Consider the following 16,615-nt stretch of genomic DNA (forward strand, 5'->3'; position numbering starts at 1 on the left):
CACACACACACACACACACACACACACACACACACACACACACACACACACACACACACACACACACACACACACACACACACACACACACACACACACACACACACAGCCATACATGAGCACTCGCAAGCATTTACTTGAAGCAAACTGCAAACATAAGGGTGAAAAGTAGTCCACAGATTAAATACATAAAGCTGTACTTTGGAAATGGACCATTCTGCATTCCATTTCATGCTATAGTCATATGCATAGAAAATCACAAATAAAACAGTAAAGCTTGCATTAGACATCCAAAATCAACATTACATGCCAATTTCAGAGATATCTTATACATTTTTTTGTGTGAAATGAATAAAATAAATGAGTATCTTATTTTTGAAAATGAATAAAAAAACCTGCCTTGTTATTTTTTTTTTTTACCATTTCACAGCAAACTCTTACAATGCTACAGGGGCAAAAGTACCAGTTTAGGGTCCTGGATGCCTTCATGATTTTATATCTTAAATTATATAATTATTATAATCAAGAGACCATTAAAACATAACCCAATCATTTAAGAGTCCATTAAGGTCATGCATAGAAGTTCACATATAAGTATAGGTTACACTGTGGTTTCACTTTTCCACAAACCACTCTTCATTCCGACGGAGCTCTGGGATTGGTCTGTGCCACTCATGTCCTGCTCCAGCTCGAGCACTGAATTTTTGAGGGTGCCATTCGGGGCAGCGGCCCCAGGCACAGTGGTGGTGACACTGTTCAAAGGGTAAGAGCAGCGCTTAGTGTCTCGCTCCACAGCGGCAGCCAGTTTCAAATTGTCTCTGCTGGCGCATCGTCTCTGAGCGCCGTGCAACGCTGCTCTGCTGGCCATAGAAGGCAGCAGGGGGAAAGGTTTGCGACTCCCGCTGCTGCCCCCATCACTTCCCTCTGAGGGGCTGGTCGCCACCGACTCTCCAACGCGCTTCCCGTTGGTAAGCGGGCTGGCCTGGTTCTCAGAGAGGCTGTGGTGGATGCTGCCGTTCTCACTTGTGGCCTGTTTGTGAACCACATGTGAAGAACTGAGGTGCTCTAAACCATTTGGTCCTAAAGCTCCCAGGCTTCCACCACCTCCAGCAGTCCTTAGAGCTTTCAGACGATAGTGACCTCTGCCCTCACCCCTATGGTGATACTGGCTACTTCCTTGTTTAGTTCTGCTACTCACTTTCCTTCTCTGGGGATGCACTGGGGCTGCAGAGTTAATGGTGGGCAGAACATTGTTTGTTGGCTTTGTGGTGTTGTCTGTACTGGTGCTGGTATGATTGCCTGCAGGTACACGTGAAGTGTTGTTTGGATTGTCTTGTGCCACCTGTAACAGGTTGGTGAGCTTGCAGGGTCCGGGGCCCACACTGCTGATTCCACTTGGCGTAGAAGATGACCGAGCTGATGAGGAGTGATGAGAGTCGCCTGGTGGATGGCAGTTGATAAAAAGTTGTGATCCCTGTTCAGAGGTCTGCACTCCACTCCCGGTAGTGCAGGTGTGCGTGTAAGTAGATATAGGATGGGAGCTGCGATAGCCTGGGCAACATGCCAGCCACGAGGCCTGCACATCCAGACGCCGAAAGCAGTGGTGAACCACCAGAAACACCCCAAGAACTGTGGCAGCCATCCCATAGAGACAGCTAAACAACAAGCTAGTGTGCCCTGTCAGCCACATTGCCATGGCTCCACAACACCACAGAACCACAAACAGGAAGTGGGTTGCGACGAGCACCAAGAACTGTGTCTTCAGCGAGTACTGGTCCTCTGGCGCCACGACAACGTTTATAGGTCCCACTGCTGAGTCTGTGGAGAGGAGGCTGGTGCTTCCTGCCAGCGCAGGCTGGCTCTCAGTCACGGGAGAGGACAGGGTGGTTCCTGTGCATTCTTTGGCCACACGGTGCCTCAGGCGAAACACAGTGCACAGGAAATAGATCCAGGTCACCATCACCACTAGGCCTGCAGGGACAAAGAACGACCCAAGACTGGGGCGCCACACCAGCCAACAGCTGCAAGAGGCATAAAAGAAGTCAGGAGGGTCAGTGCAAAACAAGGACATGTCTGTGTGTTCAGCATATCACACAGAATTATTCACTCCAGCACCAAACAAAACAAAGTCAAGGGCCAAATGGCTCAAGGATAAGAAAAGAAGTGCTTACTAAGGGCTGTTGTCACCGTAGTTGTTGACATTAACAGCTGCAGTGATCCCACAAATGATAAGAGGAACTCCACCAGCTATCAAATAGAACCTAGAATAACAGACAAAAACATGTCAAACATGACTTCCCAACTGCAGTTTTAGAGAGAAAGAGTACTTTTTGTTTCAGCCACGGGACGCTGTAAAACTTTTGGCTGCTACGATGTTTTGAACATGTGCATGTCTGTCTCATTTTCTTATTTGTGTTTTTATGTCTCTCTGGCTGCCTATATTCTGGACATAGCTGTGTGATCCTTCATAGTGGGCAGAGGGTTACAGGGTCAGTATAGGCTCCAGAAGTCTGTGATTTATTGCAGCCTGATCCCATGTGACTGAGTGGGCAACAAAGGGGCTGGCAGGAGGGTCAGCGAGGTCAGTGTATGATCGCAGCTTCAGGATCACAGGGGCAGGGAGGAGAGGAGAAATAGAAAGGACTATTTGGAAAGACAGTTCACCCCCTGAATCACCCTTCTCAGATTTATGACGACCCCCTCTGCTTCTGTTATGTTGGTTTATACATTCCTCCCCTCCCCCACTCTGAGTTGATATAGACTTATAGCTTTTTTGTGCCTTACAGCATTACTCTCTTATGTCCCTCTGAGGTTCCCTCAAAACAGAGGGACTTTGGTTGCTGGGCACAATGACCCACTTTGATGCTGCACAGTTTGGGTGGCCATGCACAAGAACTCCCGCATCTGTCTAAAACATAAACCGTATTGACAGCAAACAACAATCTCATAGTACAGGGAGTGGGTGAAGGTGCGTTGTGGCTTGCTTACTGACCTGAGCATAGGTCGCTGAGTAGGTGGAACAGGAGACTCTCCCTCAGGCTGCCGTGGCATTCTCCACACAGTCTCTTTGTAGATGACCCTGGCACTGACTCCAATCCACAGCAGGGTCGACAGCGAGGAGTAGTGCAAGGCAATGCCCACCTGTCACATGTTACAGTCAGCTTAGACATCAAACTTACACACCGCTAATCAGAATGTGAAGACTGTGTATATTCAAGACTTACAGCTTGACAAACCACTGGGTAACTGGTAAGGCTTATGCCTCCTGCGTAGATTGCTGTGGTCATAGCAATGTGGAAGCAGGTATTCAGTAACGTGTGCCAGCTTTTTCTTGATATGTGAATAGAGCTGTCGAGAGAGCAAAAATAATCAGGAATAGAAGCAAATAGCAGATAAAGGTCTGCTCATGCACTTACACTGCTGTACCTGTGGTGTAGTATGTGTGTGATGATGATGGTGAAGAGGCAAAGGAGGAGCACTGCGGTACAGGCATAGACCACAGGGTGGAGCACCCTTACAGAGATGGGTGTGGAGTTGGGGAAATCAGGCACCTCCTAGGGGGAAAAAAATCATACAAATTCAAACTTGCCGATTGTGGATGAATGATAAATGAACTACTCAAGGCTATCCTACCTGCAGCACAGCATAGTTGCCAAGCCGAGAGCAGCGCATCGTTGAAGTGCTGCTGTCACTGTGGACCAGCTCACAGCCCTCCTGGCTCCAGCTCCCCTGTTTCTCCAGAGACTTCAGGCTCCAGTGGGCTGCCACAGCATCAGTACCAGGGGACAAGTGGCGCAGCGACACCCAGATGGACTCTGAGTGGTTCCCCGTGCTGCAGCCATCTGGTACAGAAAGGGTGGGAATTTAACTGAGAAATTGGTCATACATACTTATATTGAAATATATAGTTCAGTTTGTGATGTCTATTCTATTTTCACTCAGCTTATTTTCTTTTATTTCTTGATTGTTTCTACAATTCCAAGAATAATTCTCAACATCCCCCAGAGACTGTTAATAATTGTGCTTTTTATATGTAGGTGGAAAGAGTTAAAATGATAGCAGTCAATTTTAGCCTAGTAGCTCAGATAAAGTATATTCAGATTTAAATTCAAATTGTTGAAAAATCCATACAAACCTTTGGGGGTTTCTTGGACCCCAGAAACTTATTTGGGATATTATAGAGCAGGATGTCAAATCTTATACGGCCATGTTCAAGAATAAAAATGAAAAAATGCTAAAAATGCTAAGAGTCTTTCCAAAAGTATTTCAGGGTGCATTTTTCTTTAAAAGTTTCTATAAATAGGCTGAGAGGGTTCCTCACCTAGGCCAACATAGATGACAGGAGTATTGACGCTACGTCGGCGAGAGTGTTCCCCCGTGTTGCTTGAGTTCCCAGACATAGGGAAAAAGATGCCGGTTCTGAAGGCTACGAACTGCAGCTTACAGTCTGCGGGAGCATCAGCAGGAAACAGAGTAGCTGGGAGTGTCACAGAGGCCAGGGCTACTGAATTCTGTAGAAAATTAAAGCACACATACAAATTTTTTATTTAATGTTGAAATCCACCAGTACCCCCTTATAACTAACTTGAAAACAGATAGAATAGGTAACTGATGTTGCACAGTATGTCTTAATAGTAGCTACGAGCAGATGCAATAAGGGGTTCTCATGCCTCACCTTTAGGGGAAAATTGTTGAGGGAGGTGTTATGGGAGCCGGTGCTGCAGCGAAAACGAAGCTGTTGCTCATGAGTGGAATCTGACGTTTCCATTCCAGGGCTGCCTATTGAGACCTCGCGACGCTGATACGCAGTGCAGGTTATACCAGTGAAGTGGGCTGGTCGGATGAAGTGGGCCTCCATGACAATGTTCCTAGACACCTGCATGTATCAAAATCCAATATAAATGGTAAAGATGTATTGTCATGTGTTCTTCGGTCATCCAGATAATTGACAGCATTTACACTTTTGCTTTTTTGCTTTCTGGACATCCCATTGTTTTATTGGCATAATCGTTGTGAATATAACTAAAAATATGAACCTTTACACCGTAGTTGCAAATTCACAGACGACTCCCAAACTTCATACATATGCACATATATATCTTGTTGTCACAGTGAACTATAAATATACTCAGTGCTCAGCTTGCTCTGTTAAAAAACCTTGTGATGCCATGGAAAAGATCAGCTCAAGTCCATACCATGGAAAAGTCCTGAGCATGACCGTGTAGCTGAGGCCAGGCCAATGTCTCTAGAGAGTAAACTATGGAGCTGCAGGCTCTCTTTTCTCTCTGGGCGAGGGCGAGGATCTGGTCATCCACCTGCATCAGGTTACTGCCCATCTCGACCAATACCTCTGACAACTGAAACACACACATACATTTTATAGTAAAAGGGTAGTAATGTCATCCAGGCGTTGCTGTGTATAGGCGTTATAAATATGCAATTAAATCTTTCTCACCTCTCGCAGCTGTCTGACATATTCCATAAACTTCTCCATCATTTGCGCCACATACAACACATCCACTGAGTCAGTGAAACCCGCAGCCTCAAGGGTGTATGTGCGCACCTGATGTGCCACAGTGACAGCATTGGATGCATTGATGGGCCTCTGTAAAGCAAAAATAGGACAGGGTGTGATTTCATGTAATAAAATCTACATTGCGTTTTCCGAACAGGAACCATGCAGTGTGGTAAACCTAACAAATACTGACCAGGATGAACGTATGCAGGACACGGGTGATGCCGTTAGTATAGTGACAGTCTGAATAGTCACCCTCCTGCCAGTTTCCAGAGCGGTCACAGTATCGAGAGGCTTTTTTCTGCTCAATACCTCCCTCCACAGACAGGGAGGGGTAACGCAGCTGAAGGCAGTACTGATGTGAGGTGATGCCTGCCAGAGTCCTAGGCCACCTGGGGATTTAAAACAGAGAAGAGTGAGACCGCTGATTCTTTAGGTATGTAATAATAATCACTGCAACTGTAACTAACCTGAACTCCCCACGGTTGTTGACAACTTTATCCTCTGGACAGAAGGAGGCACTGTTCTCTAGCACCACTATTTCAACACTGCGAGACGTATTGCCCCGCCCAGTAGAAACCACACACTCCCACTCTCCCCTGGCCTCCACATGTACGTTGAATAGAATAAGCTCACTGGATAAAGAGGATGGAGACAGCTCATTACAACACATTATCGCCACATGCTCCGATGTGTATGATCGCTCAAAATTCCTTCGCACAAGAAGAAAAGCTTATAAATATCTGAATGTAAATAGCATCTTTACAGCAGTCAGATTGCCTGAGTAACTTCAGTTTCTGTACCTGGTGATGAAGGTGCAGTCATGCAGCACACTGTTCTCCAGCTGGACCCCCATCTCTGGGTCAGAGGTCACCAGCTGACCATCGTGACGCCAGTGTATGGTGGTGATCTTGTCCACCAAGGCGGCAGTGCAATGGAAGGGCAGCCGATCACCTTTGAAGACCACCTGACGCTGGGACGGCAGCAGCGACAGGGTGTGCAGCTCCAGAGGTCCGTCTGAGCAATATGGTGGGAAAGATGCAGATGGGACCATTACAAATCACTCTGAATTATTTCTGTTGCTCTCTCATTATTCTTCCTCAGCTAAAGGTTTATATGGAAGAAGCTACTATGACTCAAGAGCAGATTGGATGCAGACAGCAGCAATTCGTAAACGCAACCCACAGGATTAGTTGTCAGCACGGCTCATTGATACTTCTAGAAATATGACTCTGCTGAGCTGCTGGGATTGATCTCTTTCAACCCCTTTTGGTGTAGTAATCCTTAAAAATACTGGGACAATCTTGAGCGCCGTCATGTGTGCACTGTCATTGTCATTCACAAGCCAATGTTCTCTGAAGCTAGGCGGTGAACCGCCTCATTCATATGCCTCATTCTAGCCAGGCTCTTACCACAGCTCAGCTGGCTTTCCCTTAGTCCACGCAGGGGCTTTCCCCTCAGGCTCCTGGGATAGGCACACAGGGTTTCATCCCCCAACCGGGCTGAACTGCTGCGAAAGAATCCCGGGACCCATCGCAACCCGCAGTCACATGACAGGTAGTCTGAGTTGAAGTTCCTGAAAAGAGAAGTGATTATTTATAATCACTGTACCTGGCTCAAATACAGTGTTATCTCTACAGTCTAGTTTCTCTTTTTGGAATAATATCAGACATGATGTATATTTAAAGGTCCCAAATCATAAAAAAGTGAGGTTAACACGTCTTTTTTACAAAGTAGGTCAAGGTGCCATACCGTTATAGTATCAAAACGCTCAATCCACAAAGAAATGCACACAGACTGTATCCAGAAACTGTCTTTAAAAGAGCCGCCAGAACTTCTGTACAGTTGTGATGTCACAACTATACTACATAGAGGTAGAAAGTGCCGCTACAGTGCTCTTACAGTCATTCTCCGGCTGCAATGACGGTGCAGAGACGCTGAGAGCGCAGATACCAGAGATACCGAAGACCCGGAAAGGCTGACCAATCAGAGCAGAGTGGGCTTTATCAGGACATGTTCTAGTAAAAAACTCAAATATAAGTATGAACCTGGAGATGTGTATAATATATCAACTTTAAATATAACAGATTTATTGTTTTCATTTGTTGTCATCGTTTGTTCAGAATTATCTTTTAATTTACGGTTGCCTAGGTTAAAATACGTTTTTTCTACAAATAAGACATAGTTGAAAATATCTAGATTCAAGTATGCGTCAAATAAATCCCCAGGCTTGAAGTCGTTGTAAAAGCAAATCCTAGGCAAAATAAATAAGAATCTAAAATATGTATATATATATATTTTTTATTTTTTTTTGCCTAGAATATTTATTGTTTTATTCAAATATGGAATGGTATGCTGTGAGAGCACCGCCAGTGTCTAATACTCACACGAGCTTGAGGGACGGCAGCTCCTGAAACACCCCTGGATCCACGGTCGATATGATGTTGCCAGAGAGGTTCCTGGCAGCGCACAAGATAAATGTGAACAAGTTAACTCTAAAGCTTCCTTGCAACACAGAGAGTACAATATTTTCCATGGGATCAGTTTATCAGTCTCTTACAGTTTAGTCAGATTGGTCAACCCCTGGAACATGTTTGCAGTCAGGCAGCCAATGCGGTTGTTGGACAGGTCCCTAAAAGTGTGAAAAGACAAAGGAATGTGCCGGTTATTTTTGAATCAGGACTACTCGTCTCAGACACAGATAGGGGCGTCTTGACTCTTTTAATGGCCATGTTGTTTTTGTGATATCAGATGAAACACATATCTAACATACTGGTTAAACTGTGCAGGACTATCTTCCTGGTCTTGTTTATAATAATAGATAGTTTGTATCCACAGATAGAAAGCTTAGGAAGTTAAACATCTAAATAAGCATGCCCACAGTCAATACCACTTTCCCTTATCTATACTCCACAAGACCCCTGTAAAGGTTTATCACCGATGGGGTAAAAGCAGGGCCCCTGTTCAGCCGTCCACCTCTGAGTGTGATGTATAGCCACAGCCAGAGAGGGATCTGCTCTGTTGCACCCCTGACACTACCCAGCAGAGAGCTGTCCAGAGCATGTGTTTATCTCCCCCTGTTTGTTTTGAGAAGCCCCAGACCTTGCAGGGAAAACACAAGTAGGGGGAGGAGGGAAGGGGAGTCACACGGTGCAGCGCAGACGACCAGCTCCGAACCCCACGCCTCAACCAGACACCGGTGTCCAAAGACACAATGAGTGAGCGGCGGTAGTAAGCTAACAGCCACCCTGTCACATCCAGTGACGTGTGAGGAGCCTTTGCGCGGCTCTGAGGTTTCCACCGTGGTGGAAGTGTGGCACCAGAGATGACATTGCAGGGCCCCCGCAAGGATCAGAAACACTTAGTGAAGGAGGCCTTTATTGTCACACTAACACCAGGAGCTCAATGACAGGACACATGACATATGCCATGAGCTGCCAAAACAGTATCTACTTAAGATAAATGTGAGGGGATATGTGGGCCTGTCTCTTTCTAAAACGACTGTGAATGCTGCTCAGACGATTAAAAAAAAAGAACAGTACCCCAACTACTAGTCTCATACCAAACAACTGAATTCAAAAGTTCCATGCCTGTGTTTAGGATTTCTGTTACTATGTTTGCTGCTCTGATCCCCGTGAATCATGTTAATGTCTACTTACAGTTTCCGAAGCTCTGACAGGCCCTGGAAGGCTCCAGGCATGATGGTGCTGATTAGGTTGTGCTTGAGGTCCCTGCAGAGAAAGAAAATATCAGGTTGATGAGAAATTGCATACAGGGAAGATGTTGACATGTCCGAAATAAGTTGTTATACATTGAGAGACACGCTTGTTTGCTTCCTCTTGCCAAAAGTTAGATGAGAACATCAAGACCACTCTTGTGTCTTTATGGCAAATTTGCACCTGGAGCGAGTAACTTAGCCTAGCATAAAGACTGGAAACGGGGAAAAGTGCTAGCCTTGCTATGTTGGAAGCAAACTAAATCAACCTAACAGCACCTTTAAAGCTCACAAATGAACATGTTATATTGTTTGTTTAATCCATATACAAAAACTGCCCGCCTGACAAAGCAAGGAAAGCTATTTTCAGTCCTAATGCTTAAATAAGCTAACCGGCTGCTGGAGACGCATTTCTTACACCTGGCTCCCCAGTGGGACACAGCAGGGTATTTCTGCACAGAGATAGGTAGTATTACCCCATCAGCCACCTGGGCTCGAGGCTAGCAAGTTGCAGATAATTGAGCAAATACAATATTAGTGGTATCTTAAATTGCTAGCCATTTTTCAGCTTGTTTCAAAATAACTATTCCCGTGATAAAGGTGGTCACTGCAAACCATAAATATTAATGATTTGAACTGCCTTTGAAGCTCTAATTTCATACCATCCGCTGCACTCTTCTCCACCCTCTTCCCATTCCGTACTCACACCCATGTGTTTAACTATTCAGCCAGATGTCCCTCTCCATCAGCTAACCTGCATTAGATTTTGAATCCAAGACAGTTTTTTTTTTTATTATTGGCCTGGTGGGAATAAAGAGGTTAAAGCAGGTCAGGAGACAAATGGTTATCGGCAGGACTTGGCCGCTGTTGGAATGCGATCCATGTTCCTATACAGTACAGCATGAAAAATGCCTATTCCCATCTGATCACAGAAGAAGATTTCCTTCCAGGAGCTCAAAAGCATCAACGCTGTGACTGCATTTTTGTCTAATTCACTTATACCCAAGAAACCACTGTGGTACGCAAAACCTCAGGGGACTTTCTGGTGCTTTTTTCCACCAAAATTATCCATCAGCAATGTTCTCGACCACGCTGCTTCACACCATGTACAACCTCAGGCATCTCTTATGCATTGCCTTGTCTGCTTTCCAAGAGATGGGCTATTTTTGATCAAACTAGGGGAGGGAAATTGTTTTAGAAAATGACTTCCCGTAAAGAATTAGTCCATGCGGTATGGCTGGGATAGAGTTGGAGATCAGGGGTTTTGCTCTCGCTGAGCCATCGCTCATATATATAATAGATGGGAGTTGTGTTATAATAATGGAGCAAGAGCTATCTGGCCTTGGACCGAAGACTGAGGTCTATTGTGTATTTCTCAAATCAGGCAGCCATGGACAGCTCAGTCTAGCTCTTTGAGTGCATGCCAGCTTGTCACTTTGCAAAAACTTCACAGCTTTTTAAAAAGGTCCAGACGTTCACACCTTTATGATTCTGACCAGGAAGTTGATCTGACCAATCAAATGGAAGAGGAGCATGTGTTTGAGAACAAGAATACTCTCCAGTATGTGTGTGTGGGCCTTAGTGTATGTGGTAATCTTTGTGTGTCTCGCTCTGAATGCGAGTAGCTGTGTAGGATTTGTTGATCAGAGAACAATACTGCTGTTTCCAGTCTGTGCGCTCCGGGGCTCATTAGAGCAGCGATGAAAGACGAGGCACTGCCCACTATTTCCTCTCTCTGATGACCGTCTCTCCCACCCTGTCTGTTCTTTTCACATTCATATACACATGCGCATTTGCTGTCAAAACACTGATCTCCTTGTATATTGTAATGGGGTTAAGACAATCCTACAATCCTAAACAAGAAACCATGTAAACACCAAATCCTGATTAGGCTACTAGATAACAATCTTAATTTAAAACATGTCTTCAGAAAGTAACGGTTTAAATGTGCATCTAGTGTTGGAACAAAGTATGTTTCAGATCTCCTGATTTCATGTCTATCTAACTTTTTCTCAAGTAAAGTAGGTACTGGCTCAAGGCTACATTAGCTACTGCCAGCATAACATGCCTGCCTATTCAATAGAGCTGTTGGAGGTCGAGTTGCATTGCGGGTAATGTATGCAACAGGTGACGAGGAAGAAGAATGCATGGAATAAAAAAGATGATTTGTCTGGTTCGGCTGCATCATTTTTGATCCTTTTTTTCTTTCACTGTCCATCATGAGTCAGAAGTTTAGTCATGTTTAGGAATTCAGCGCAATATCTGTGGAGGAGTCCTTTAAGTTCATGCGCCTTAGGCCTCTCAACTTTTAATAATTGAACTATTTATATGTTTTTGTGAAGCAAAGTTGATCTAAATTTCAATGAAACTACCTTACAACATAAAGGCTATAATGTTTACATTATAGACATTGTAAACATTATTATGACAGGAAAATGGTAAATTACAGTAAATTACACAATCCACTGTACAGACAGTAAATAGGACAAATTTAATAATGTAATATAATCACACATTACATCACTAAGTGCATAGGTACTTGATGCAAGAATAACTGTAAACATTCCTTTGGTATCTGAATAGACAGAACATGCAGACATAAATGTACATGCACAAATATATGCATGCATAGGATATTGTTTTTACTATTCTTAGGAGATATTGCATTGTGTTGCATTATTTACCTGGAAACTTACCTAAAGCATATACGCATTCTCTAACTGAGCCGCAGAGATTTTATTTCAGTGAAAGGCACTGAGAGCCACACGTTGGCACATGACGCTGAAAGTGTGTAGTTTATAAGCACCTCAAACTTTCTTAAGATAAACCTTTTGCCCAATGTGATAAAACCAGCCATCAACTAGAAAAACAAGTATCACACATCATCACACATCTGCATTTCCTACAATATGCTCCTTTATTCACGGCTTCAGAGGTCACAGCACTGTGTGTGAGTTGGCCTGAAGAGTATCAGCTGTTCACTACTTCTGATACACTCTCTTATCACCAAGCTGGGGAATGTGGAGGAGCTCACCAGAGTCAACAGGACTTGAAGCGCTAGCCAAGCACTTGCCCTGCGCCATAATCCAGGCTAAATCTGTGCTGCTGCCCCTCGCCACTCACCCAGACTCTCAGATTTGTTTCCAACCTTATTTCAAACCAGCAGTGCAGTAGCTCTAACTCAGGCGATGACTTTTTGTGCCCTCTGGAGTAGACAGCGCCCTCCCTGATGACAACTTCACAGCTCAATGGCCTCGACACTGATGACAATAGCTGTCACCAAGCAAGAGGATAAAAGCAGAGACAAGAAATAGTTCAAAGCCTCATGCTTGCTGAGCATGAAAATATCATACCGGTAGTTGAAAAGGTTAGAAGTTGCAACTTGTAGCTATTACTTTTTCATTATCTTCAGCTAGCAATATGTACTTCTTCAAAAAGCTACATGATTGGTGTTGACACATTATTATTCCTTTTTGAGTTATGCTTTGTAACCTTGGTAGTGCAGTGCTTCATCCCCTTCGTCATATGTGGCCTGTGTGATGGGGTTGTGACAGATTCAAGCTCACTCCCAGCCCAGAAGGGGCCATTGTCTGCTGCCGCTGAGCCTAACACCAGCGACTGCCATAAGAATCCCCCCACACACACACACACACACAAACTCCTCCTGGTCAATGGGGCTGGTCCTCTGCCATTCTGAAGAGTCATTTCTCTGTGGGTATATGGGATGAGCACCTGGGCCCCATGCAGGCTGGAGAGGAGCGACGTGCTTGTAGGGCAGCGAGAGGGTAATAATGAAGACATGGTCTGTAAAGCGCTCCAGACGTGGAGTGCTCCATTATCAGGAGCACAGCGGCAGGGACTGGAGTGCTCCACTGACATTGTTTAGGCCTCGACCCCGGAGGGAGCTGGGAAAATGACTGAAGCCAGGGAATGGCCACTCATTATCACCAGACTGGAATCAAGAATTTCCTGTTCCTGGAATTTTTAATGGAAAGACATAACATTACAGGGCCAATTTATAAACTTTAAATGTATTTATATCTTGTTGCAAACTGATATAAGCAACTGCCTGAAGAGAGAAATATATGTATGTATATATATGTGTGTGTGTGTGTGTGTGTGTGTGTGTGTGTGTGTGTGTGTGTGTGTGTGTGTGTGTGTGTGTGTGTGTGTGTGTGTGTGTGTGTGTGTGTGTGACTAAAGGTTTGTTGGGGAAAAAAACAAGGGGGGGGGATAGCTGGCACTTTGGTCCCTGACAGAGGTCGATGGAGACCATTTTTGAGCTGCGTGTCATTTCCTGTCTGGTTGGCGTCTCCAACAGAGGCCCTTGCTCGTTTATTTTTACAGTTTCCTTTTTCTCCTTTTTTTACTAGCTAGCTTTCCCCTGTAGGGAGGGGCAGGTGGGTAAGGGGATTCAGTACTGAGCAAAACCGGCCCTGTGTATGGCCCCGCAGACCCCACCTCCCTACTCCTCAACACACTTGCTCACAATGGGGGCTCTGTAACACAGGCCCCAAACGTACTCCTGCCTTCCCCCCAAACAGGAAACCGGGATCTGCCGAGCTCTTGTTTTTCTACTAATTTCCTGCTTTGCTGCCCCTTCCCAAGATTATTTTCTTTATTTTTTCTGGTTCCTCTCAGATTAGATATACTTAATCAACATTTCATCTGTGTTCATCTGGAAACCAATTTCTGTGGTGCAGCCATGAAGCTAAAGGAGCAAATGCATACTATAATATTGGCAAACCTGAACAATCACCACCTGATCGTTCACTACCACTTCAAAATGAATAACGTCCTCAGCTCTGCTTGTCACTTCCAGTAACATAAACTGTGGATCCAACTGCACAGAAATAGCAATATACACTTTTATTTGAAGTGTAAAATGTTCTAAGTTGATTATATGTTTCTATAGTCTGCAGCAAGACGAGCTGGAGATTATTCTGCCAAGGAAAACTCTGGAACCACGGACTGTTATTGACTTCAGCTCTGGCTTTTGGAGCGAGCGAGAGAAGGGGGCGATGCCCGCTTTGGCAGCTCTGTAGATTTTCATGAGATCTACCAGAGCACAGCAGTCAGAAATAGGACATACATCATATTATTTCTTAAGAAAATGATGATGTAAAGTCAGAGTTTCTCACGGTAAGAGGGGAAGAAGGAAAAGATGGTGAAATGCTATTTTGTTCCTGTTTTTCTACTTAGTGATCTTAAAAATATTCATGAAGTAATATAATTCGTTTTAGTCAGTCATTCCATCTGAACGACCCAAAAGTCTTAACGAACACCTTTTTTCCAATGAATTAATAGACAAATAGTTGAAACAATGGACACATTTTAACTGGAAGGAAACAGGAACAAACGACTTTCATTCAATTTATCAATGAAAACAAAGAGTCATGACCATGAGTGAATTTTCAGCCAGTAGGTGGACCACAGCTTGTAGAGAGTAGGAAGGGGGAGGAACAGCAAGAGACCCAGTGAGCTGGGAGAGGGGAGATGCAAAAATAAAGCAGAAAAGGAACACAAACGGAAGTGGGGGGAAGTAAGTCCAGGGAAAGCTCAAGTTCCTCTGGAGGAATATGCCATTGAAATCATATCAAGTTTGCAGAATGAGTGTGCGAGAGAGTTAGTGGTGTATAAAGCGTACGATTTGGTAATGGGCTTATGAGGGGGCTCGCTCGCTGTTTCAATAAACCCCCAGAGCCATGACTGAGCTAGGTTTGCAATACAAACACACCCCGTTCCTTCAGTTTATCTGAAAAACACATCTGGAGTCTATCAACTCCAGCAGAACCCCCCTTTCTGTTTCCACTCTCCAGCACGCTTAACCCCTTCCTCACCCGCTCCACCCCTTAATGTCATTAGGTGACTGTTGCCTAACTGGGGGCCACTCAATGGCGTGTGCGGGCAAAAATACAAACACAAATGGAAGGAGGAGGAAAAATGAGTCTTCCGTGTGCAACCTCCACAGCTGGCCTTGATGGTCTGATTTCAGACTGGAGTGCTGGTACAATCTGAACCTTGTCTTACCCAGACTGGTCTAGACAGAAGGGCTCCTTGCCATGTCCGCACATTCTCCCCTGTTTTTACATGCTATAGTGCTGCCCACCTCGGATTTGTTCCCACTCATCAAGGTAATTTGCTTAGCCTGTGTGGAAATAATGTTAATCTCCCACTAAGAAAAACAACCTCAGATTTATATAAGACAAACTGCAGGGGTGTGCTTTCCCTCTCACCCTCCCTGCGTCTCCCTCTCTTTCCCTCTCCCTCTCCAGCCACCATACCATCTTTAGCCATCTCGGCTCCACTTCCCGTGTGTCAGATGGTAAAGTTGTTTAAGTTGGACAACTTCCTAACCCCAGCTGCTCAGAATGGCAGGGGCGATTTCAGGGTCGGTTTCAGAGAGAGGCTTAGGCAAAGACTGAGTGGCCCGTCTCCTGGTTTTATAAAACAGATACTATCAAGTCAAAATAAAGTCAAGAACTGGCCTAAGCACCATAATGTGATAGCAGTGTATATATATTCTATCATGCTTTTCTAAACATATCCAACATCTATACATTCTCATGCACTGTGTGACTCATTGGTCGCAGGTTTCAGTGCATACTTCCCTTAATTCTTATTGCTATAGAAGCATAAATCAAAAGCAACTCCTTATTTCCTGCAGTTGAATGAAGCAGTTATAAGTCAACAGGAAGTTTTTAAAAATCCTGCATGATATTTCCTGTACTTACTTTTTTAAGGCGCAACTAATGTGCAGTCATGTCAGGCAGATTCATACTACAGGGATCATTTAAGACACTTGTTGACAAAGTCTATCACACTGCCAACACCTTTGAGCCTCTAACCAGTCTTAACCACAAGCCTCACTCCTGCCTTTCAGACCTGTTCACTGCAAGCGCCCTGCTGCTCCCTCATCCATCATCATCACTGCCCTCTGCTCTCCCTCTTTGCTCCCTGCTCCCTTTCTCCCTGTAGGGCGAGCAGACCTGGTAATGAGGGCCCCTTGTGCCCCTGCCTGTCCTGTCCTGTGTCCTATGGTGCAGTGGGGCCCAGTTGGATAAGAGCCAGGCCGCCTCGGCACTCCTTGCTCATTATTCTCATTACCTCGACTCAAATCAGCGCAGGACAGGCTGCTGGGATCTGTCCACAATTCAAAAAGGTCCCCGGCTCGTTAGCGGGACTGAACAGCGTCAGGTCCCATCAGAAAGGCTGTGCAGAGAGGTAGAGGTACTCGAATAGGTACAGTACAGAAGGCCTTATGGAAGATAACCTAACTTATTTTGCATGTAGCAAGCACCGCCACAGACGCCAGGTATGATTCAACTAGTGTTTCATCCAAAAAGCTGGGAAAAAAAGGTATTCCAAGATCCAAATGTAGCAGT

At 44.8% G+C, this 16,615-nt stretch overlaps 1 protein-coding gene across 1 annotated transcript in view; it reads right to left on the bottom strand.

The window, feature by feature from the left end:
• adgra2 (adhesion G protein-coupled receptor A2) overlaps nt 1-16,615 on the bottom strand; it is a 38,588-nt gene continuing 21,973 nt past the window's right edge. Inside the window, exons 3-19 of the mRNA XM_083912040.1 lie at nt 9,175-9,246; nt 8,076-8,147; nt 7,903-7,974; nt 6,928-7,091; nt 6,319-6,532; nt 5,986-6,150; nt 5,709-5,907; nt 5,456-5,605; nt 5,196-5,357; nt 4,676-4,876; nt 4,322-4,511; nt 3,634-3,842; nt 3,427-3,554; nt 3,225-3,348; nt 2,993-3,141; nt 2,172-2,261; nt 1-2,021 (exon numbers count right to left, since the gene is read on the bottom strand). Coding sequence (XP_083768166.1) covers nt 602-2,021; nt 2,172-2,261; nt 2,993-3,141; nt 3,225-3,348; nt 3,427-3,554; nt 3,634-3,842; nt 4,322-4,511; nt 4,676-4,876; nt 5,196-5,357; nt 5,456-5,605; nt 5,709-5,907; nt 5,986-6,150; nt 6,319-6,532; nt 6,928-7,091; nt 7,903-7,974; nt 8,076-8,147; nt 9,175-9,246 — 3,781 coding nt within the window. The 3' untranslated portion in view covers nt 1-601. The remainder of the gene's footprint in view (nt 2,022-2,171; nt 2,262-2,992; nt 3,142-3,224; nt 3,349-3,426; nt 3,555-3,633; nt 3,843-4,321; nt 4,512-4,675; nt 4,877-5,195; nt 5,358-5,455; nt 5,606-5,708; nt 5,908-5,985; nt 6,151-6,318; nt 6,533-6,927; nt 7,092-7,902; nt 7,975-8,075; nt 8,148-9,174; nt 9,247-16,615) is intronic.

Source organism: Echiichthys vipera (genome assembly GCF_963691815.1).
Source record: "Echiichthys vipera genome assembly, chromosome: 4".
Taxonomy (NCBI): Eukaryota; Metazoa; Chordata; class Actinopteri; order Perciformes; family Trachinidae; genus Echiichthys; species Echiichthys vipera.